Source organism: Hippopotamus amphibius, chromosome 5, assembly GCF_030028045.1.
Source record: "Hippopotamus amphibius kiboko isolate mHipAmp2 chromosome 5, mHipAmp2.hap2, whole genome shotgun sequence".
Taxonomy (NCBI): Eukaryota; Metazoa; Chordata; class Mammalia; order Artiodactyla; family Hippopotamidae; genus Hippopotamus; species Hippopotamus amphibius.
In genome coordinates, this window is record NC_080190.1 from 882,490 (window position 1) to 898,328 (window position 15,839).

The 15,839-nt window shown below is 63.8% G+C and overlaps 1 protein-coding gene across 4 annotated transcripts in view; it reads right to left on the reverse strand.

The window, feature by feature from the left end:
- Positions 1 to 15,839, reverse strand: part of INPP5A (inositol polyphosphate-5-phosphatase A) — a 173,752-nt gene that overhangs the window by 25,159 nt on the left and 132,754 nt on the right. For all 4 annotated transcript variants that reach the window (XM_057734837.1, XM_057734839.1, XM_057734838.1 and 1 more), the window contains exon 9: positions 7,080 to 7,164. In XM_057734837.1, the coding sequence (XP_057590820.1) occupies positions 7,080 to 7,164 (85 nt within the window). The remainder of the gene's footprint in view (positions 1 to 7,079; positions 7,165 to 15,839) is intronic.

Below are 15,839 nucleotides of genomic sequence, written 5' to 3' on the forward strand. Positions count from 1 at the left end.
GCAGCGCCCGCACGCGGCCGGCTGGGCACGCCAGCGGAGGTGCGGGTTCTTCTAGGAGGAAGCAGTGCGGGCTCTTTCTCAGGCGCGTGTCCAGCAGCACTGGACTGCCGCTCGGGGGAGCCGGCCGGGGCACCTGCCACACTCCTGGTTTGGCCTCTTGAGAACGTCCCCAGCCTCCCACAGACCACCCGGGCTCAGGGTGCCGGGCAGCGGGGGACGAGGGGCAGGGGGAGAGCAGGACCCCTTGTCACCTCCTTCTGTGCTTCCTGGGACAGACCCCCTGCCCCGTCCTCCTCCTGCCTCTTGTTTGCGGAAAAACGTTAGCCTCCTAGGCCTTCCCCAAGTTGCAAAGAATAAAGGTAATCAGAGAAGTGAGAAAATGCAGAAACAGGCTGCGGGAGGTTCACGGGGCCTTCCAAAGGGCGGGCACAGGTGCGATGCCCCTTCCTGGCGGAGTGGGAACCCACCCTCCCAGGACGCAGATGCAGCCAGACGGCAGGAGGCTGGGTGGCAGAAGTGCCCGTGGTCTGGAGCAGGGCTCAGGCTCCACCGGGCAGCCTGTGTATCTTCCTGGCCGGCCCTGTGATGCGGGCAGGGGTGGGGGGGGCGGTGGAGAGAAGGGCTCTGCAGGGCTTCCCGGTCCTCTTCTAAGGCGGGCACGCTCGGTGCTGGGACCCTGGCTGTTGGGGCACCGCCGTGAGCGTGAGCGTCAGGATGGCTGTGCCTCCGCGAAGCCAGGATCCCCGCGGGCCCTGCTCACTTGCCCCCGACAGGCCTTGCTGGCACCTGAGCCTGTACCTGTCAGCAACCGGCAACCGGTTTCTAAAAACAGCCGCCAGCCTCCAACAACACACGCATCGCCACGGCTGTCGGTGGTGACGGATGGCAGGGGGTGCGGCTGGGCCGTGCAGGGACGGGAGCGCCTGGCACTGCTGTCCCTCTTTGCCACCGGCCAGCTGAGCGCCCAGCTGCCCGCTGCCGCCGCGCAAGGCATGAAACACACCCCCTGAGCACTCCCGCCGGCGGGGCTGAGGAGGAGGCTGCGCTATGAATTAGTTGAGGACGCACAGCCCATCAGACGGCACACGGTCATCGTGTTTAATCTGTGTATATTTTAATTAGGGCCTAAGCGGTGCCAAGTTTGAGCGTAGAATCATCTTTTCAGTTCTCCTCTGCAAGCATGTTTGTATTAATCTGCATCTGAAACACAGAGCTCTAATTCCAGGGGGACGACCGTTCGCTTTGCACACAGCGCTTCCTGCTGAGGCTGGTGCCAGGCAGAACACCTGCAACCCCGCACCACAGAGGACCAGCGGGCCTCCACCTGGCCCTGGAGCCCCTCCAGAGGCCACTGCCCGCTGCAGCCCAGGCAGACCGCCGCCGCCTCGGCCTCCCTGCTGGCCAGGGCCCTCGCGGTTCCGCCAGCACCTGACTCTCCTCTGGGAGCTCCCAGGAGCCTGGCGGGCGGAGCTCCAGGAGCAGGGCGTCCCCGGGCACCCCAGGGGCCCAGGGCCGGGGCGGACGCACCTGCCGCTCTAGCAGGGGGCCAGCGACAAAGCCAAAGCCCAGCCAAGCTGGCCTGACCTGGACTTTCCTCCTCCGGGCTCACCTGCCACCTCCAGACAAGACGGCGCCGGCAGATGGAGGCCCCGCGTCCCCACCCTCGCGGCCCCTCAGGCCGTCCACCCCTCACGACCACAGTGCTGCCTGGTGTGCTCGCGGTCCCCTCGGGCGCGGCGCTGAGCTGACCGGGGCAACCTGGAAACCATCTGTGGGGTGACCCACCCGCTGAGGGCACAGGCCTCCCCAGGAACACGGGTCAGGGCTGCCGTGGCCTCTCCCACCCCAGGACCTGGTCTGTAGGCACAAAACGCAGCTGGAGGGTGGCCGCTCACCAGGGGGACGGGACAGGTCCAGGCCTGCGCCCTGGGCTCAAGCCTTGGTGCACCTCCCTTCAACCGGCGCTCTTTCCCAGGCCGTGCTGTCTGGGAGGAACCAGCAGGCGGCTGCACCTCCAGGCACAGTCCCTGGCGGGGGCGGGGCGGGGGCGGGGCCAAGATGCCTGCGTCCCAGCTGCCCCCCACCCAGCGCCCCAGTGCTCGCCCGACAGGCCACCTGCCATGCTCAGCGATCCCCCCAAGAACCGCCTGAGAGCCTGCAGGACCCCACGGCCCGGCCCTGCCCACCAGGTGGCCCGTTCCCAAGCACACTGCTGGCCCCTGCCGTGCAGGTCCCGGGAGGTGGCTGCCTTCGCCTGCACACACGGCTCTCCCGCGACAGGCAAAGCCCACGAGGAGGCGTCCCGGAGCCGCGGACACCGGGCGGCCTTGTTCTCACGACACTCTTCACGTCCCGGGAGCTGGGACGGCCGGTCGGCTCCAGAGGCCATCCACTCGGTTCGATGGCCTTTCAGGAAAATTTGGAGAAATTTCCTCTGGTTTCCACAAAGGTTCTCTAAGTTGTCTCTACAGTTAGAAACCCTTTCAAAAAGCCACACCGGCCAGCAGACTCTGACGTTCCAAGAGGTGCTTACGTGGTGTTTTAAAAAATAAATAAATAAATAAAGTTCAAGACCTTCGTAGGGAGCTTAACGAAGGCTACGGAAATTAATCTCCAGCAAAAGAAACGTGGTCTTTTCCGGTTAGGTTTTTGGATCTAGCTTTGCCCACAGGTATGTTTTCTGCGGCAGCGTTGATCTCTCCAGCAGTGGGAGAGTGAACGTGGCTCTGGGAGGAGGGGGCTGCAGGGCCTCCCCAAATTCACGTCCACCCAGACCTCAGCCCGCGACCGTACTGTCAACCAGGGCCTTGACAGTTGCGATTGGTCAAGGTTCTCGAGCCGAGCTCACCCTGGATTCAGTGGGGCCCGCGTCCGGTGCCTGTCCCCACAAGGAAAATGAGGCAGGGAGGAGCCACGTGAGGACGGAGCAAAGGCTGGGGTGACGCGGCCACCGCTCAGGGACACCTGGGCCACCAGAGCCGAGGAGGCAGGAGGGAGCCTCCCCGACCTCAGACTTCCGCCTCCAGACCGGTGTTCCAGCCGCGCCGTCTGTCCGGGGACGCTGGCACAGGCAGGGACACGAAACGCAACATCGGAAGGTGCCACCAGGCACAAGCTGTGTCTTCAGCGGGAGCTTCAGGACATACCAAGTTCACTGTAAGTTCTCGATCGGCTGCACACGTCTGGAGCCAAAGGTGACGTGGTGACCCGGAGGGCGGACGCAGGCGCGAGGGCGGGGTCCGGACGTCACGCGCCACGCTGTCCGTTTAAGATCCCCCGGTCGGACCCCTGCTCCTCCCCCAGGGCGCTCAGCCTCAGGGCCGCCTGGCAGCTTCCCGCACAGCCGGGACGTTTCGGGAACAGCTGATGACTGTGCTGACGAGGCGTGCGGGGAAGACCGTCTTTCATTCCAGGGCCTAAGTCTTCATTTGACCAAACGGCCCTAAAAACGCCCCACACCAAAAATCACATTCCACGTGTTTGGAATAAAAATCATGTCCCGTTGGTTAGCTTTACTTGCATAACAAACTGTGCAAACATGTAAGTAAAGCTTCTGTCGACCGAACAGCCGCCTATGCCCAGGCCCACGTGCACGCGAAGACCCTCCGAAAGTTAACACACAGACCTCAGACACATGTGTTTATTTATCGAGCACGTGATTCAACGGAGCACCAGTGACGCCTCCCCCTCTGAAAGTGCCAGATTCACGGCCCTGCACAACGGAGCCCTGGGCTTCTCACGAGACGGGGCACGGCTGGAGCGCACGTCTGCAGCAGCAGCGGACAGGGCCAGCACCCCGCGAGCCGCTGTGGGCGAGCCCGGAGCACGGCGGCGGGGGCTCCCGGGGGACATCCAGGTCCACTTAGATGCGCCGCCACACGCTGGGCGGCCCCCAGAAGAGGCGCGAGGAGGCCGAACGGGGCCCGGTGAAGCCACCGCTTCCGCGAGGGAGGCGCCGTGGTCCCAGTGGACCGGGGTCTCCTGGAGCAGAGCCAGCCCGACGCCTACAACGGGCGCCGCTGGGAGAGCTGCGCTCAGAACAACCATGTCTGGCGGGGGTGCAGCCAGGCCCCAGCCACTCCCACCAGAACCCTCTCCGGCCCCTGAGACTCTGCTGGCTGTGCCCTCTCACCGGGAGACCTCAGGACCCCGCGCACACGTGGGGCGGGGTGGGGTGGGGGGTCTGCGCTCGCTGCCTCCCTGCGCAGGTGGCCCTCGTGTCCTCAGGACCTGTCCCCGCCTTGGGGCCCTCCGGCCTCCCAGCACCACGGACGTGGGGTCCCCACAGGGGCAGCAGGGCTTCTAATTAAGACACATGAAAATGCCTAACCTAGAGCGCATGGAGGATTTACTGCTGATGAGCTGACCTCCCCGGGGGAGGGGACCACACAAACGCGGACGTCCATGCTCTTTACAAGCAGCTGCCCTGCCGCCCTGCACCTGTGCACCTGTGCACCTGACCTCCGCCACGGCCACCCACGCAGGACGGGAGCGGACGGGGGTGGGGGAGGGCAGACACTGGGGGGAGGGGAGCAGACATCGGGGGGAGGGGAGCATACTGGGGGGGACAGGAGCAGACGGGGGTGAGGGCAGCAGACACCAGGAGGGGGACACCCGCGCCCTCTGGGCCCCAGACTGTGCCGGGTGGGCTCGGCCAGCACTGGATCTGTCCCAGCAGCTGCCCAGACGGCGGGACACCAGGGCCGCGGGGCAGGGGCAGCCAGGCCGAGGGCCGGGGAGGCCAGGGCGGGACCCTCAGGGCCCAGGAGGGAGGCTTGTGCACACAATTCTGCATCCCTGAAAAATCAGCTGTGTGCGAGAACCGTACACAGGAAACAGCATTTCAAGCAATTCCTCACCTCAGCCAGCTAATGAGCTGGGAAAGCACCCAAGAGTGAAGACCCCCGCGCGTTCCTGAAGGAAGAGGAAGAGGAAGCTGGAGGACGTATTAGGACCTGGGCAGCCCGTCAGAGGCGGGGCTTCAGCCTGGAACGTCCAGGCTGCCGGTCCTCGGAGGCCCTCGGGGTCCCCAGGGGGCCTTCAGAACAACGCGCCTGCTCTCGGGGGTCTGACCGCGGACCCACAGACCAGGCAGCCCCTCGGCACGCGGGCGAGCCCCCCCCCCCCCCCCCGGCCTCCGCAGCTGGCTCCTCGAGGCTCTGCCACCCTGGGGACTGACCGCGGGCTGCTGCTGACCAGGAACTGAGTGCCGGCGTCCCTGCTCAGGGTCTGCCCCCTCCTCGCCCGCGGTCAAGGGTGTGCGCCGCCGGTCCCGCTCCTGCAGCCCTGACCCCCTCCTCTGGGAGGAAACGCAGAAGGACAGAGCAGCCCAGCCGTGGGCAGCACCTCCCGGCCGCGTCCAGAGTCATCATGACCCCGGCCAGCACTGGCCACCTGCGCGGCCACCGCGGGGCAGGCGTCCTTACTCTAGGCAACGGGATGGGTCCCTGAGGTCAAGCCAAAGTCTGGAGGTGAAAGGTCAGGAGAAAGGGCGCTAGGCAGAGACGTGTGGGAGGGGGGCTTCCCGCGGTCAGCCCAGCTCCACTCACACCCACCCTCTCACGCCTGCACACACCTCCTTACGCCTGGGACCGGGTCCTCCGCATCCCACTCGGTAAGAAAAGGAAAACAGCACCTCTCCAGGTGCCCTAACTGTGCCGCCCCCGCTGCCTTGGTGCCCACCCCACCCCCCGGGGCCACGTGCCCAGCTCAGCACCCCGCACGGAAACCAGAGCCCCGCACGCGCCACGCGTCCCGTGACAACTTGGCCCTTGTTCGTTCAGAGCCTCTGCCCTTTGTGTGGCATTTGTTCTGCTGAGGAGGAAAAGGCCAGTTTGGAAACGTCCCCGAGCTCTTCCTAACATGCGGCGGCTGGCGGCTCCCGTCCATCAGCTGCGGTCTGCCCAGGGCCCTTCAGGCGGGCCCCTCGGGAGAGCGGGGGCGGGGCCGGGCTGCTCCGGGCACAGCAGACTCACCGGGCCCAAGTACCGGCCAGAAGTGACCTGCGCTTGGAGGCTCATCTCAGGAAAGCCTGTGAGGCTAGGACCCCTGGAGGCGGCGCTGGGCCGAGGGCGCCAGCGGGAGGGCACCAGGCTGGCTCCCTGCGCCCTGCACAGCACCACGCGCGCACGGGCATCGCACCCACGGCTAGAAGGTGCGGGACCCACGGGACCCTGGGCCCTGGTTGCTGACAGAGCCAAATGCGAAACGAGGGAAGAGACGTCAGCAGAGCCGGTCGCAGGGTCCACAGTCCTCCGTGGAGTCCACTCGTCTGTGTGAAAACACTGCGAGTGGCCGAAAGCCCCTCCCACAATCAGGCGCCCCTCACCGCGCAGGTTTAAGAGACAACCTTCTGTGGAGCGGGGGGGGGCCTGCCGGCACCTGAGGTGCCCAAGGGAGGGGGCAGGCGGGGGCCACGGGGTCTCCTACTGCTGCGCCCACCACCGCTGCATGCGCACCCCCGTGTGCGCCCCGCGCTGGACAGGCCTGCGCCAGTCCCTGCGCACGACGGCCTCTGTCCCACCCCCAGGCGGCAGGCGGGCCCCTTACCGCAGCCTGGGCGCCGCCATCAGCGCTGAAGCCCCACGAGAGCAGAGTGGGGCGGCGGCGGGGCCCAGGGCGCGGACCTTCCTGGCGCGGGCGGCCCGGGGTGGAGGAGGCCGCGATCCAGGCCATGCGTTCCATCGGGGCCGGGTATTCAGCGTGGGCGTCCCCCCAGGGACCCCGATTCCTGCGGACTGGCGGGCCTGGCCGCGTACAGCTGACCGGGGGCCACCTTCTCAAGGGGAGCTTCCTCCCCCTCCCTCTCCCGACGGCCGACCACGGAGCCTCCACGCACAGCGCGCGTGTGCCGACGGCCGGCAACCCGACAGCTACCCAACGACTCGTTCCGAGGGGCTCCCGCTCGCCCCCACTTCCCGTAAGAGCCCCCTCTTGACCGTAAAACGTCCTCGGTTAGGAGTTTCTGCCTTAAATAGAACCAGCGAGCAGGACGGTGGGAACGCACCCATCAGGCCCCATGGGCTTCCACTGTTTTCCCAACATGACCGGACACGTGTGAGGCTCCCGGCGCGGCCTACCTCCACCACGGACTTGGAATCCAGCCGGAAGTTGAAGTCGCCAAAGACAAAGTAGGATGCTTTCTCGAATCGCTGGTCAATGATTCTGGGAGGAGAGAAGGAGAGGGGTTACTGAGGCACGGAGCCCGCCACGCCCGGCCTCGCCCCTGTGCCCCCGACACGTGCATTTCCTACCATCTCCCGTGGAAGGAGACTCTCACCCCAGCGACCGTGTACCAACACGTGGCCCCAGACGGCGCTCAGCTGGCCAGCACCGAGGTGTGTGCACGAGCGCGGCCCCGTCTGCTGGGCCGGGGCGTGAGAGCCACGCGTGCTGGGAAACGACAGCCCACGCCACATCGGGGAAGGAAAACGTCTCCAGCGGGGACACAGGAGATCTGCCGGGAGCAGGTGACCCACGTGCGCCCAGGCCGCCTCCGTGTGGCCTGTGGACACTTCCTCCCATCAGAGGGCACTTCATTCTCAGTGTCGTATCTCATCCCCAAGAGTACGTTTCAAAGCTACAAAGTAAGATCGTTTACGTCTTCTTCTTTTAAGCCAGGTACTGCCGTGCTCAAAAACCTTTTCCCACATACTTTAAACCAATCAATTTATTGCATAAAGATTTTTCAGCTGAAACACGCACACACAGCAAACGTGGCAGTGACATGTCAGCAACCCCCTTACAGACCTCTCTTCCCCTGTAAGAGGCCAGGACACCACCCAAGCCCTCCACGCATCCCCCCACCCCCGCCCTTGCGGCAGCAGGATCCCGGCCATGCTGGCCTCGAGGGCAAAGGAAGCAAGCGCTGGTCACCTGCGACTCAACGCAGAACGCGAACCCTCGTTCACAAGACAACCTGCAGAGCAGACGTGCGGCCCGTGCAGAGGGCGGGAGGCTCGGTGACCCGGGTCCCCGGCTTCGCTGCCCAGCAGTGGCCGCACTGACACGCCCACTGAGACCGAGCGGCCGGCCCATGGGTGCAGGGTGAGGCGCTGTCCCCACGGCCCAGGCGCCACAATGGACTCTGAGAAACTAAGTGTTAAAAGCGGGCAGAGCCAGGGAGCACCAGTCACCCAGTCAACGCAGAAGCTCCTGGCCGGTCAGCGAGCAGCCGGGTGCCGCGGGCCCGGCCCCACCCCGAGTGCAGAGGGAGCGGTGCGCCCCCGCCCTGGGCAGTGGTCTCCCAGCTTGATGCCCTCGCCCAAGAATGACAAGTTGACGGGGAGCGGGGACATCACCACTGTCTTGCGACGGCTGGAGGGGCTGCCTCCGTCCCGTCCGCACCCCGGGAGGGCGAGCTGGCCGTCCCCTCCCCGTGCGTGCGGCTGGTGCCTGGCCTGCTTTTCTTTCCGGTTCCCAGCTTCCTGCCCTTTGAGCTCTGGGCGTCTCCCCGTAAAGTGTGATGGGGATGCCGTCTGTGCTGAGGGTACTTCTGCTGCACACGAGCCTTAATCTTCATGCAGGAAACGCGCCCACGTCCCCCCGGCTGCGGGCCCTTCTCCCCACAGGCTGACTCCCGACACGTCCTCTCGTCTTCCCGGCAGAGCGCGTGGGGCAGCCTTTAATCCACCTGGAACTCTGTGTGAAGAAGGGATCTTAGTTTATCGATTTTCCCAATGGCAACTGACGCAAACCCTTTGTTCAACATTCAGTCCTCGTCCCCTTGAGTCTGCACAGAACAAGAGGCCCCAGACTGCGTGGGGCTTTCTGAGACTCTCCTTTTCTGCAGATCTTTTACTTATTCCTGTTTGCTTTTAAATAACAGGGTTTCTTACAGGGAAGCCCTTCTTGCTGAAGTTCTTCCAGGAGGCGTCTCAGCTGCTTCCATGTTTTCTTGCATATTAATCGCTGCATCACGCAGCTGAGTTCACGAAAATGCTTGTTTTCCTGTTTAGTTGGATTGATTCTCATACACATGACTTTGAGGACAAAGCACATATTTTAACAGCCTGTCATTAACAGTGCAGATATTCAGCAATGCCACTTCCTGTGTGAAAGTTACGTCTTCCTGTGGAGGCCACACGGCTCAGGGATGAAAATGCAGGGAGGCGTCCAGGACCCCCAGCCCGCCCGGCACCCGCCCCCACCGACCGTCAGCCGGCAGGGGGCTGAGCCACCTTGAAAAAAGTTCCTCTTTTTCTGTTGTTAAACGTCTTTAGAAGAAAATACCCCCGAGAACCCGCGAAGGCTCCTGGGAAGGCCGACAGGGGTGCCCCCATCAGGAGCGCGAGGCACGGCCCCCGCGGTCACCCATCTCTTGGCTGGGGGGGTGCCCTGGGCACCAGCCCCGCAGGAAAGGAGAAGCAGCCACGTCCCTCCAGGCCCCGCCTCCCAGGCCCAGCGAGTGGTTGAAACACCCCCACTGGGGTTCCGCCACGTTGTTCTTAAAAAATCCCAAACCTGTTCTACTCACCACAGCCCTGCTGGCTGTGTGCGGACGCCAGAGCCGCCTGCGCCCCGGGGCCTGCGCCTGGGGGTGGGGGGCAGGGAACGGGGCTGCGCCCTCGCCCTCCAGCCTCGTGGCTCAGCGACCCCCACGTCACCCCCTCTGCGCCCGGCAGCCGTGCGGCCGGTGCGAGGACCATCCAGTCCCTGCAGCTCCCGGAGGCTGGTGGACTCCAGCCCCCCCGGGAGGCCCTCAGGGACAGCTCCCGGCCTCCTGCCTGCCCCCACCCCAGCCCCATGCCCCTGGCCCAGCAAGGCGGCCTCTGAGCAGAGGCCTGGGGGATGCTCTCAGGGTGTCCCCGGGTCAGGGGGTCGGGGAGCGGGCTGGCGCCACACCTGGGACCCCACAAGGCCCGTGCTCAGCAGTTACACGGCGCCTCCTCGCGCCACCACGCGGCCCTCACGCCACTCCAAGGGATGTCTTTTTCCTTTCGTCCTTATTATTCACTTTTTAAGAAAAACGAAACCAAAGTAAAGCTTCAACTTGACTTGCTGAAGGGAGGGAGAGCTGTCGCCCTTCCTGGGCAGAGACACTTTAAAAGTCAACAAACCTACACAATTTTTTCTGACGGTTTAGCAACTCCTGTTTCTTCGGAAGCCCAGGAGCCCTGAGCCCATGAGAAGAGCCGGTGTGGGGAGGGGGTGAAGCCGCTGGACTCACAGGCAAACCCCCTGCCTCCCACGGCTTCCTACACGTCATGTGGCGTCGGGTCACACGGAACACGGAGCAAGGAGACGGGACACAGCACAGACGTGAGGCTAGAGAGTCCACAGCCGCCTCCGACCCTGAGCTATTTCTCGAGCCAGCACCGTGCGCGACGTCCTGGCTCCGAGAGCCGTGCTGCAGCCCTGTGGTGGGACAGGCGGGGGCTCCACGTTTTTCGGGGCCACGCGCCTTGGACGGTGTCTGAAGGCGCTGGAGGAGGTCACAGCCCCACTCCCGCTCCCGGGGCCACCAAGGACCCGCCGGGGAGGCGGCCTGGGGCCCAGGAGCCGAGGGACCTGCAGGAGGCCAGGCCCAGGCCTGAGCCCATTCCCCCGGCGGCCGGCTTCCTGGGGGCACGTGGAGCCGGGCGGGCGTCAGGTGAGCTGGGCGAGGCTGAAGCCCGGCACACGGTCCTCTCCGGGGACCAGGAAGCAGCGCTGACACTGAATCAGGATGCAAACGACTGGCTGATGAAACGGCAGAACCCATTTCGAGGTAATTTCCTTTTTAAAAAAATAACAAATGTCAGATTTACTATCAGACTGAATCAACTTTGAAACGCTCTGGGGCTTCGGAAGGAGGAGGCGCTGTGTCCGGCGGCCTTCCTAGCACCCGGCCCCCTCGGCCTCTTTCTGGTGATGGACGGGGTGGCTTGTGGCGACTGGTGAGGTGATTTCATCAGCTTGTCTCGAATCTTGTAATTCTATCATTAAAACCCTAAACTTTATCATATTCCGGCGCCCTGCTCTTTTTGATGTAATGGCCCGAGCCCATCAATAACACCGGCGTCGGAGGCGAGATGGAGGGGCTGTCACCGCGAGGCAATCGCCCGAGTGCCAGGCCGCGCCCGCGGCCCTCACTTTTAATTTCTATATAGTGCCATTTGGACCAGCAGGAAAAAAGCACTGTTTTAAAATTAATTACCTTGTCAGGAGCTGTTATGATTAAACAGTAGGTCTGCGTCAATACCGTACGCCCGCTTCAGAAAGAGAATTACAAGACGGGCCATAAAGCTCAGTGTTTCAGGTGCTAAAAACGGAGCCTCTTTCCGCTCTGACGGGCGATTTCATCAGGTGACGGACCCCGCTGTGCAGACGCGCCCCCACCCGCTCAGGCGGCCCCGCGAGGAAGGAAGGGGCCGCGGACGTGCCTCGTGGCTGAAGACCCTGACGGCGGAGGCGACAGCCCTGAAGGAGCCACAGGTGAAGTGTCCGAGGTCACAACGTTTCTCCCTGGAACGCCGGGCAGCAGGGAGACAGACGCCAGGCCGTCGGGCTGCCCATCAGGCTGGACTCCAGGGTCCTTCCTTCGCTATTTCCAGCTACTGAACATGGTGGAAACCAACCTCGGGCTCGCCATGTGCTCAGGTCAAACAACCTGAAACAGACAAACACGGGCGCAGGAGGCTCCTACGCCTGGGACGCCTACTTCAGGGCCTTCGGAGAGTCCCTCCGTCTCGAAGCATCGCCTCGCAGGGTTTCTCTCACGTGCGCCTGAGCCTCCTTCAACAGGCTGACCTTCCTGGGCGCTGTTCTCAGGACTGCGCACGTCCCTCTGCCCTGCACGCGGGCTGTGTGCTGGCTGCGGGCTCGGGTTGGCAGCCCCGGGGGACAGTCCCCTGTCGTGACAGCTGCTGGCACAGGGAGCCTGTGGGGAGGTGGTTTGTCCCAGACGCACGTGAGACAGAGACAGAGGGGAAGGATCCCATGCGAAGGCAGGAAGGACACACCTGGTGACAGAGCCTGAGCCGGGCCGGGCGCGCTCCCCACACCCGACCGCTCCTTGGGTGTCAGGCCGGGTCCCAGGGACGCACGGGCCTTGGGGGGTCCCAGCCGCCCGCCTGCCAGCGCCACACACCCCTCCAGCCGGCATCTCCCAGGCCTGGCGCCCCAGTGGCCTGCGACGTCACGCATGCCTTCTGCGGCGGGCAGGCCAGGCACGGGGCTCCCTAGCACGGGTGACACACGGACCCTCAGCCGCTTGCGTGGGGTGGAGCCGGGGAAGTCACAGCATAGCAAGGCCACAGCCTCGGGCAGCAGGACGCGGAGAGGGCCCCAGGCCAGCCGCTGTGGCTGGTGAGGCGCTAGTCACGAAACCCACGCTCTGCCACAAGTTTCTGGTGAGTGCGCCCCGTCCCTGAAGCGCCCTCTGGTCTCAGCCGGCTGATGGAGGAGCTCAGCTGTTGGAATGAGGCCTTGAGGCCCCGCGGGCACTGGACTGTCCCCAAACTCTTAGGTTGGAGCCCCAGCGCCCTCGAGACAGTACCGGAGAGGATTTGGGTCAAACGGGGCCATGAGGGTGGCCCTGATCCGACGGGACAGGTCCTCGTGAGAAGAGGCACCAGGGCTTCTTGTGCCGCCTAAGGACACGGCAAGAAGGCAGCCGGCATCGACCAGCGGGAAGCAGCCCCACCCGAGCCCAGCACGCTGGCCCCTGATCCCAGGCTGGCAGACTCCAGAGCTGAGGGCGAGGAAGGTCTGTGGCTGCGGGGCCTGCAGGAATCGCACCGTCGCTCCGGCTCGGGCCTGGGCCCGCGTCTCCTGTCTGTGCACCGAGATGGGCTCCAGCCTCTGGAGCTGCGCCAGGGCACAGCAGGGTTCAGGCCCTCCATCCCCGGCACCGCTCAACCCTCTGGGCTTGTCATCCTCTGGACGTCCACTCTCCCTTTGAGGACAGCGGTCTGCAGGGCAGGGATGCAGCGTGCAGCCTTCCTGCGGGCGTCCGGCTGAGCTTCCTGTCAGCAGTTACTCTCACCTGGTCTTTAAATAGCATCACGATACTAAATACACCTTTTCTGCTCAGAGGCCACCATAAGCCAGAGAAGCGAAGACCCTTAGCCTCCTGGGGCCACGTGGTTCCCCACGTACCCGGAAGAGAAAACAAGAGCTGGAAGCTCAGAAAGCTGAGGGAGCCTTTAAGACCTTTGATACCAACGAACGTCGGAAACAACGGTGAACCTCAGGCTTTCGGGAGAGGCAGACCATCCTGCGGTCCCCAGCCTGGGTGAGCACGCCAGCATCCAGCAGAGAAGGCGAGATGTCCTGAACGCTGGCGAAACCCTGAGAACACCCCGAAGGAAGGCCAGCAAAATGGCCTACGAACACGGAGGGAGCTGCCACAGGGGGCACGGAGCTGGAGTGTGGACACAACAGAGACAGGACACGAGCCGTTCACGCGGTGCTCACGGAAGCCTGCGTCCCTCAAACACAGAGGATACAAACCTGCAATAACAACATACAGCACCGCACACACGTGGTCCAGGGGTGTGCACAGGGTCCGGGGAGGACAGGTGCTGGGTCAGGATGGGGGGAGGAGGCACGATGAGGGCTCGGGATGGGGAACATGGGACATCGGCGGCCCCCTCATTTTACTTCCGAACAAAAGGACAAGCAGGGAAAAACGTAAACCTGACGCTGAGTGGAGGGCGCGTGGCTTTCACCGTAGCCTTCCACACCTTTCTGGACGCCCAACACCAGGAACACGCGGGAGCCCAGCCCTCGGGCTGGGGAGGAGCTGGGGCCGTGAGGACGCTGCCTAGCGGGCTCCAGACGCCTGCGTCCAAGCGGGGCTCCAAACAGACAAGGGACAGCGGCCACCCGGGCCTCCAGGCCTGAGGGAGGCCTGAGTGGGGAGCTGGGAGCCAGAGACCCACCGCCCGTGCTCGGGGCTGTTGGAGCCACGGCTCTGCTGCGGCCGGCCACGCGGGGCGCCCTGGTGACCTCCACCCTTAGCACACAGCCTGCCTCCGCCTGGAGACTGGCGGCTTTTCTTCTGCGGGCTGACCGGCGAGCCGCGTTCTGGGAACGGCCCGAAGAGAAGCCCTGAGACGAGGGTCTTTGAGCGGCTGACAGCTGACGGATGGCCGCCCGCAGGACGACAAAGGGGAGCTGCGTGGAGGCCGCATCACACCGCCGCGCCCTGGGAAACTAATTGCTCCGAATTGTTCCGGCAGCATAATTTTGCTGGCAATCATTTTCTCTGAAAGCCCCAAATGAGCATGAAACAGCTCCTTTGACCGGACATAAAAGTTAAATGTCCCAATGTGGACCAGATTAACTCCAGCGCTGTGACAGTGGGCGGTGTGCGCAGGGACACTGGGGGACAAGGGCGCTTTATGCTGAGATGTCACAGTTGTGATGTAAAAAGGTTCCTGTGGACCTGGCCGGGCTGCACTGCAAAGGGAGACACAAGAGCCCTGTCACTTGTGGAAAAACATCTTATCTCACGGCGAAAGCTTGGGGGGGTCCAGGAAGGAGGGTGTAGAGGTGGTCTCTGTTACTGGGTTAACGCCCAGACGCCCCCCAAGAGCGTGACGGCGCCGGGAGAGGGCCTGCCCGCCCCCACCGTGGATGCAAAGGTGCACGCGGCCCGCACGGCCCCCCAGAGCCCCAGGGAGGGTCCGAGCCACCGCTCCAGGTGGACAGGACCCCAGGCCCTGCGCAGAGGCCCCAACACCGCCCACCCCGGAGTCTCTGGGCCTGGCGCTCTTTGCTCATTAGCGGTTTGTCTTCTTTTAACCTTTAAGAACAAGAGATTAAAAAAAAAATTTTTTTTTGGCCGTGCCCCATGGCATGGGGGACCTTAGTTCTGCGACCAGGGACTGAACCCCCACCCCCTGCACTGGAAGGGCAAAGTCTTAACGACGGGACTGCCAGGGAAGTCCCAGAACAAGACATGTAAAGCAAAAAAAAAAATACTGCACAAAAACATCCATTATCATTTGCCATAAAAACCTAGACGGACCCACTGGCCGCCCTTTACTAACTGGAAATCCTATTTTCCGACGTCTCCAAAGGGAATCTTTCCCACTAAGCCCATCATCGCGAGGCGGCTCCGCCACGGGCGTCACAGGTGCCGTGCTCTGCAGGGGACGCGCACCCACGGCGGGCACTGCCCTAGGCAGAAACACTTCTGAAAGGTCACACACTTCAGATGGGAGTTTGCCTCTCGGTTTGTTTTTTTTTTAAATAAGCTTTTTATTTTGGAATAATCTCAGATTCACAGAAAAGTTGCAAACAGCACCGGGCGCCTCTTGATTTTAACCCAAGGTCCCTGCGCCGGCGCGTGGAGACAGGACCTGGGCTGAGGTGCCACCGTTCCCGGGCCCGACACCCGCACTCAGACGGAAACGCGGGCCTGCGAGCTTTACAGAGAGATTACGCTGGGAAGGCAGGCTCTGCTCAGACCCCCGCGCTGTCTCCCTGCGTCCACGCCAGCCGCAGACAATGTTCCCAGGGGTTCCCAACGCTGAATGGGGCACTGTTGGTGGCGGCGTCCATTCAAAGGCCCAGCATGGCATTGTCCTCCCGCCCGGCAGGGAGAATGCAGTCTGCTGGTGGCTGCCAAAAGGTTAGCAGCCCCGATGAAAGGGCGGCCTGTCATTCACCGCCGACAGCGCGGCCCTTTGTGCGGGCGGCCTGGCCCCGCGCGGCGGAGGTCCGGACGCGGCTGGCTGAACGCCCCACACAAGCCTTCGTGGGAACGCAGGGCCCGGGAGGGCCCGAGACCCAGAGGCTGCCTTCCTGGGGACGCAGGGCAGCGGCGTTGGGGCCATGCGCGTGACAACCTGACCACAGTCGCCAAGACCAGCTCACTCCCACCCAGCTCAGCTCCGGCTCTGACGCAG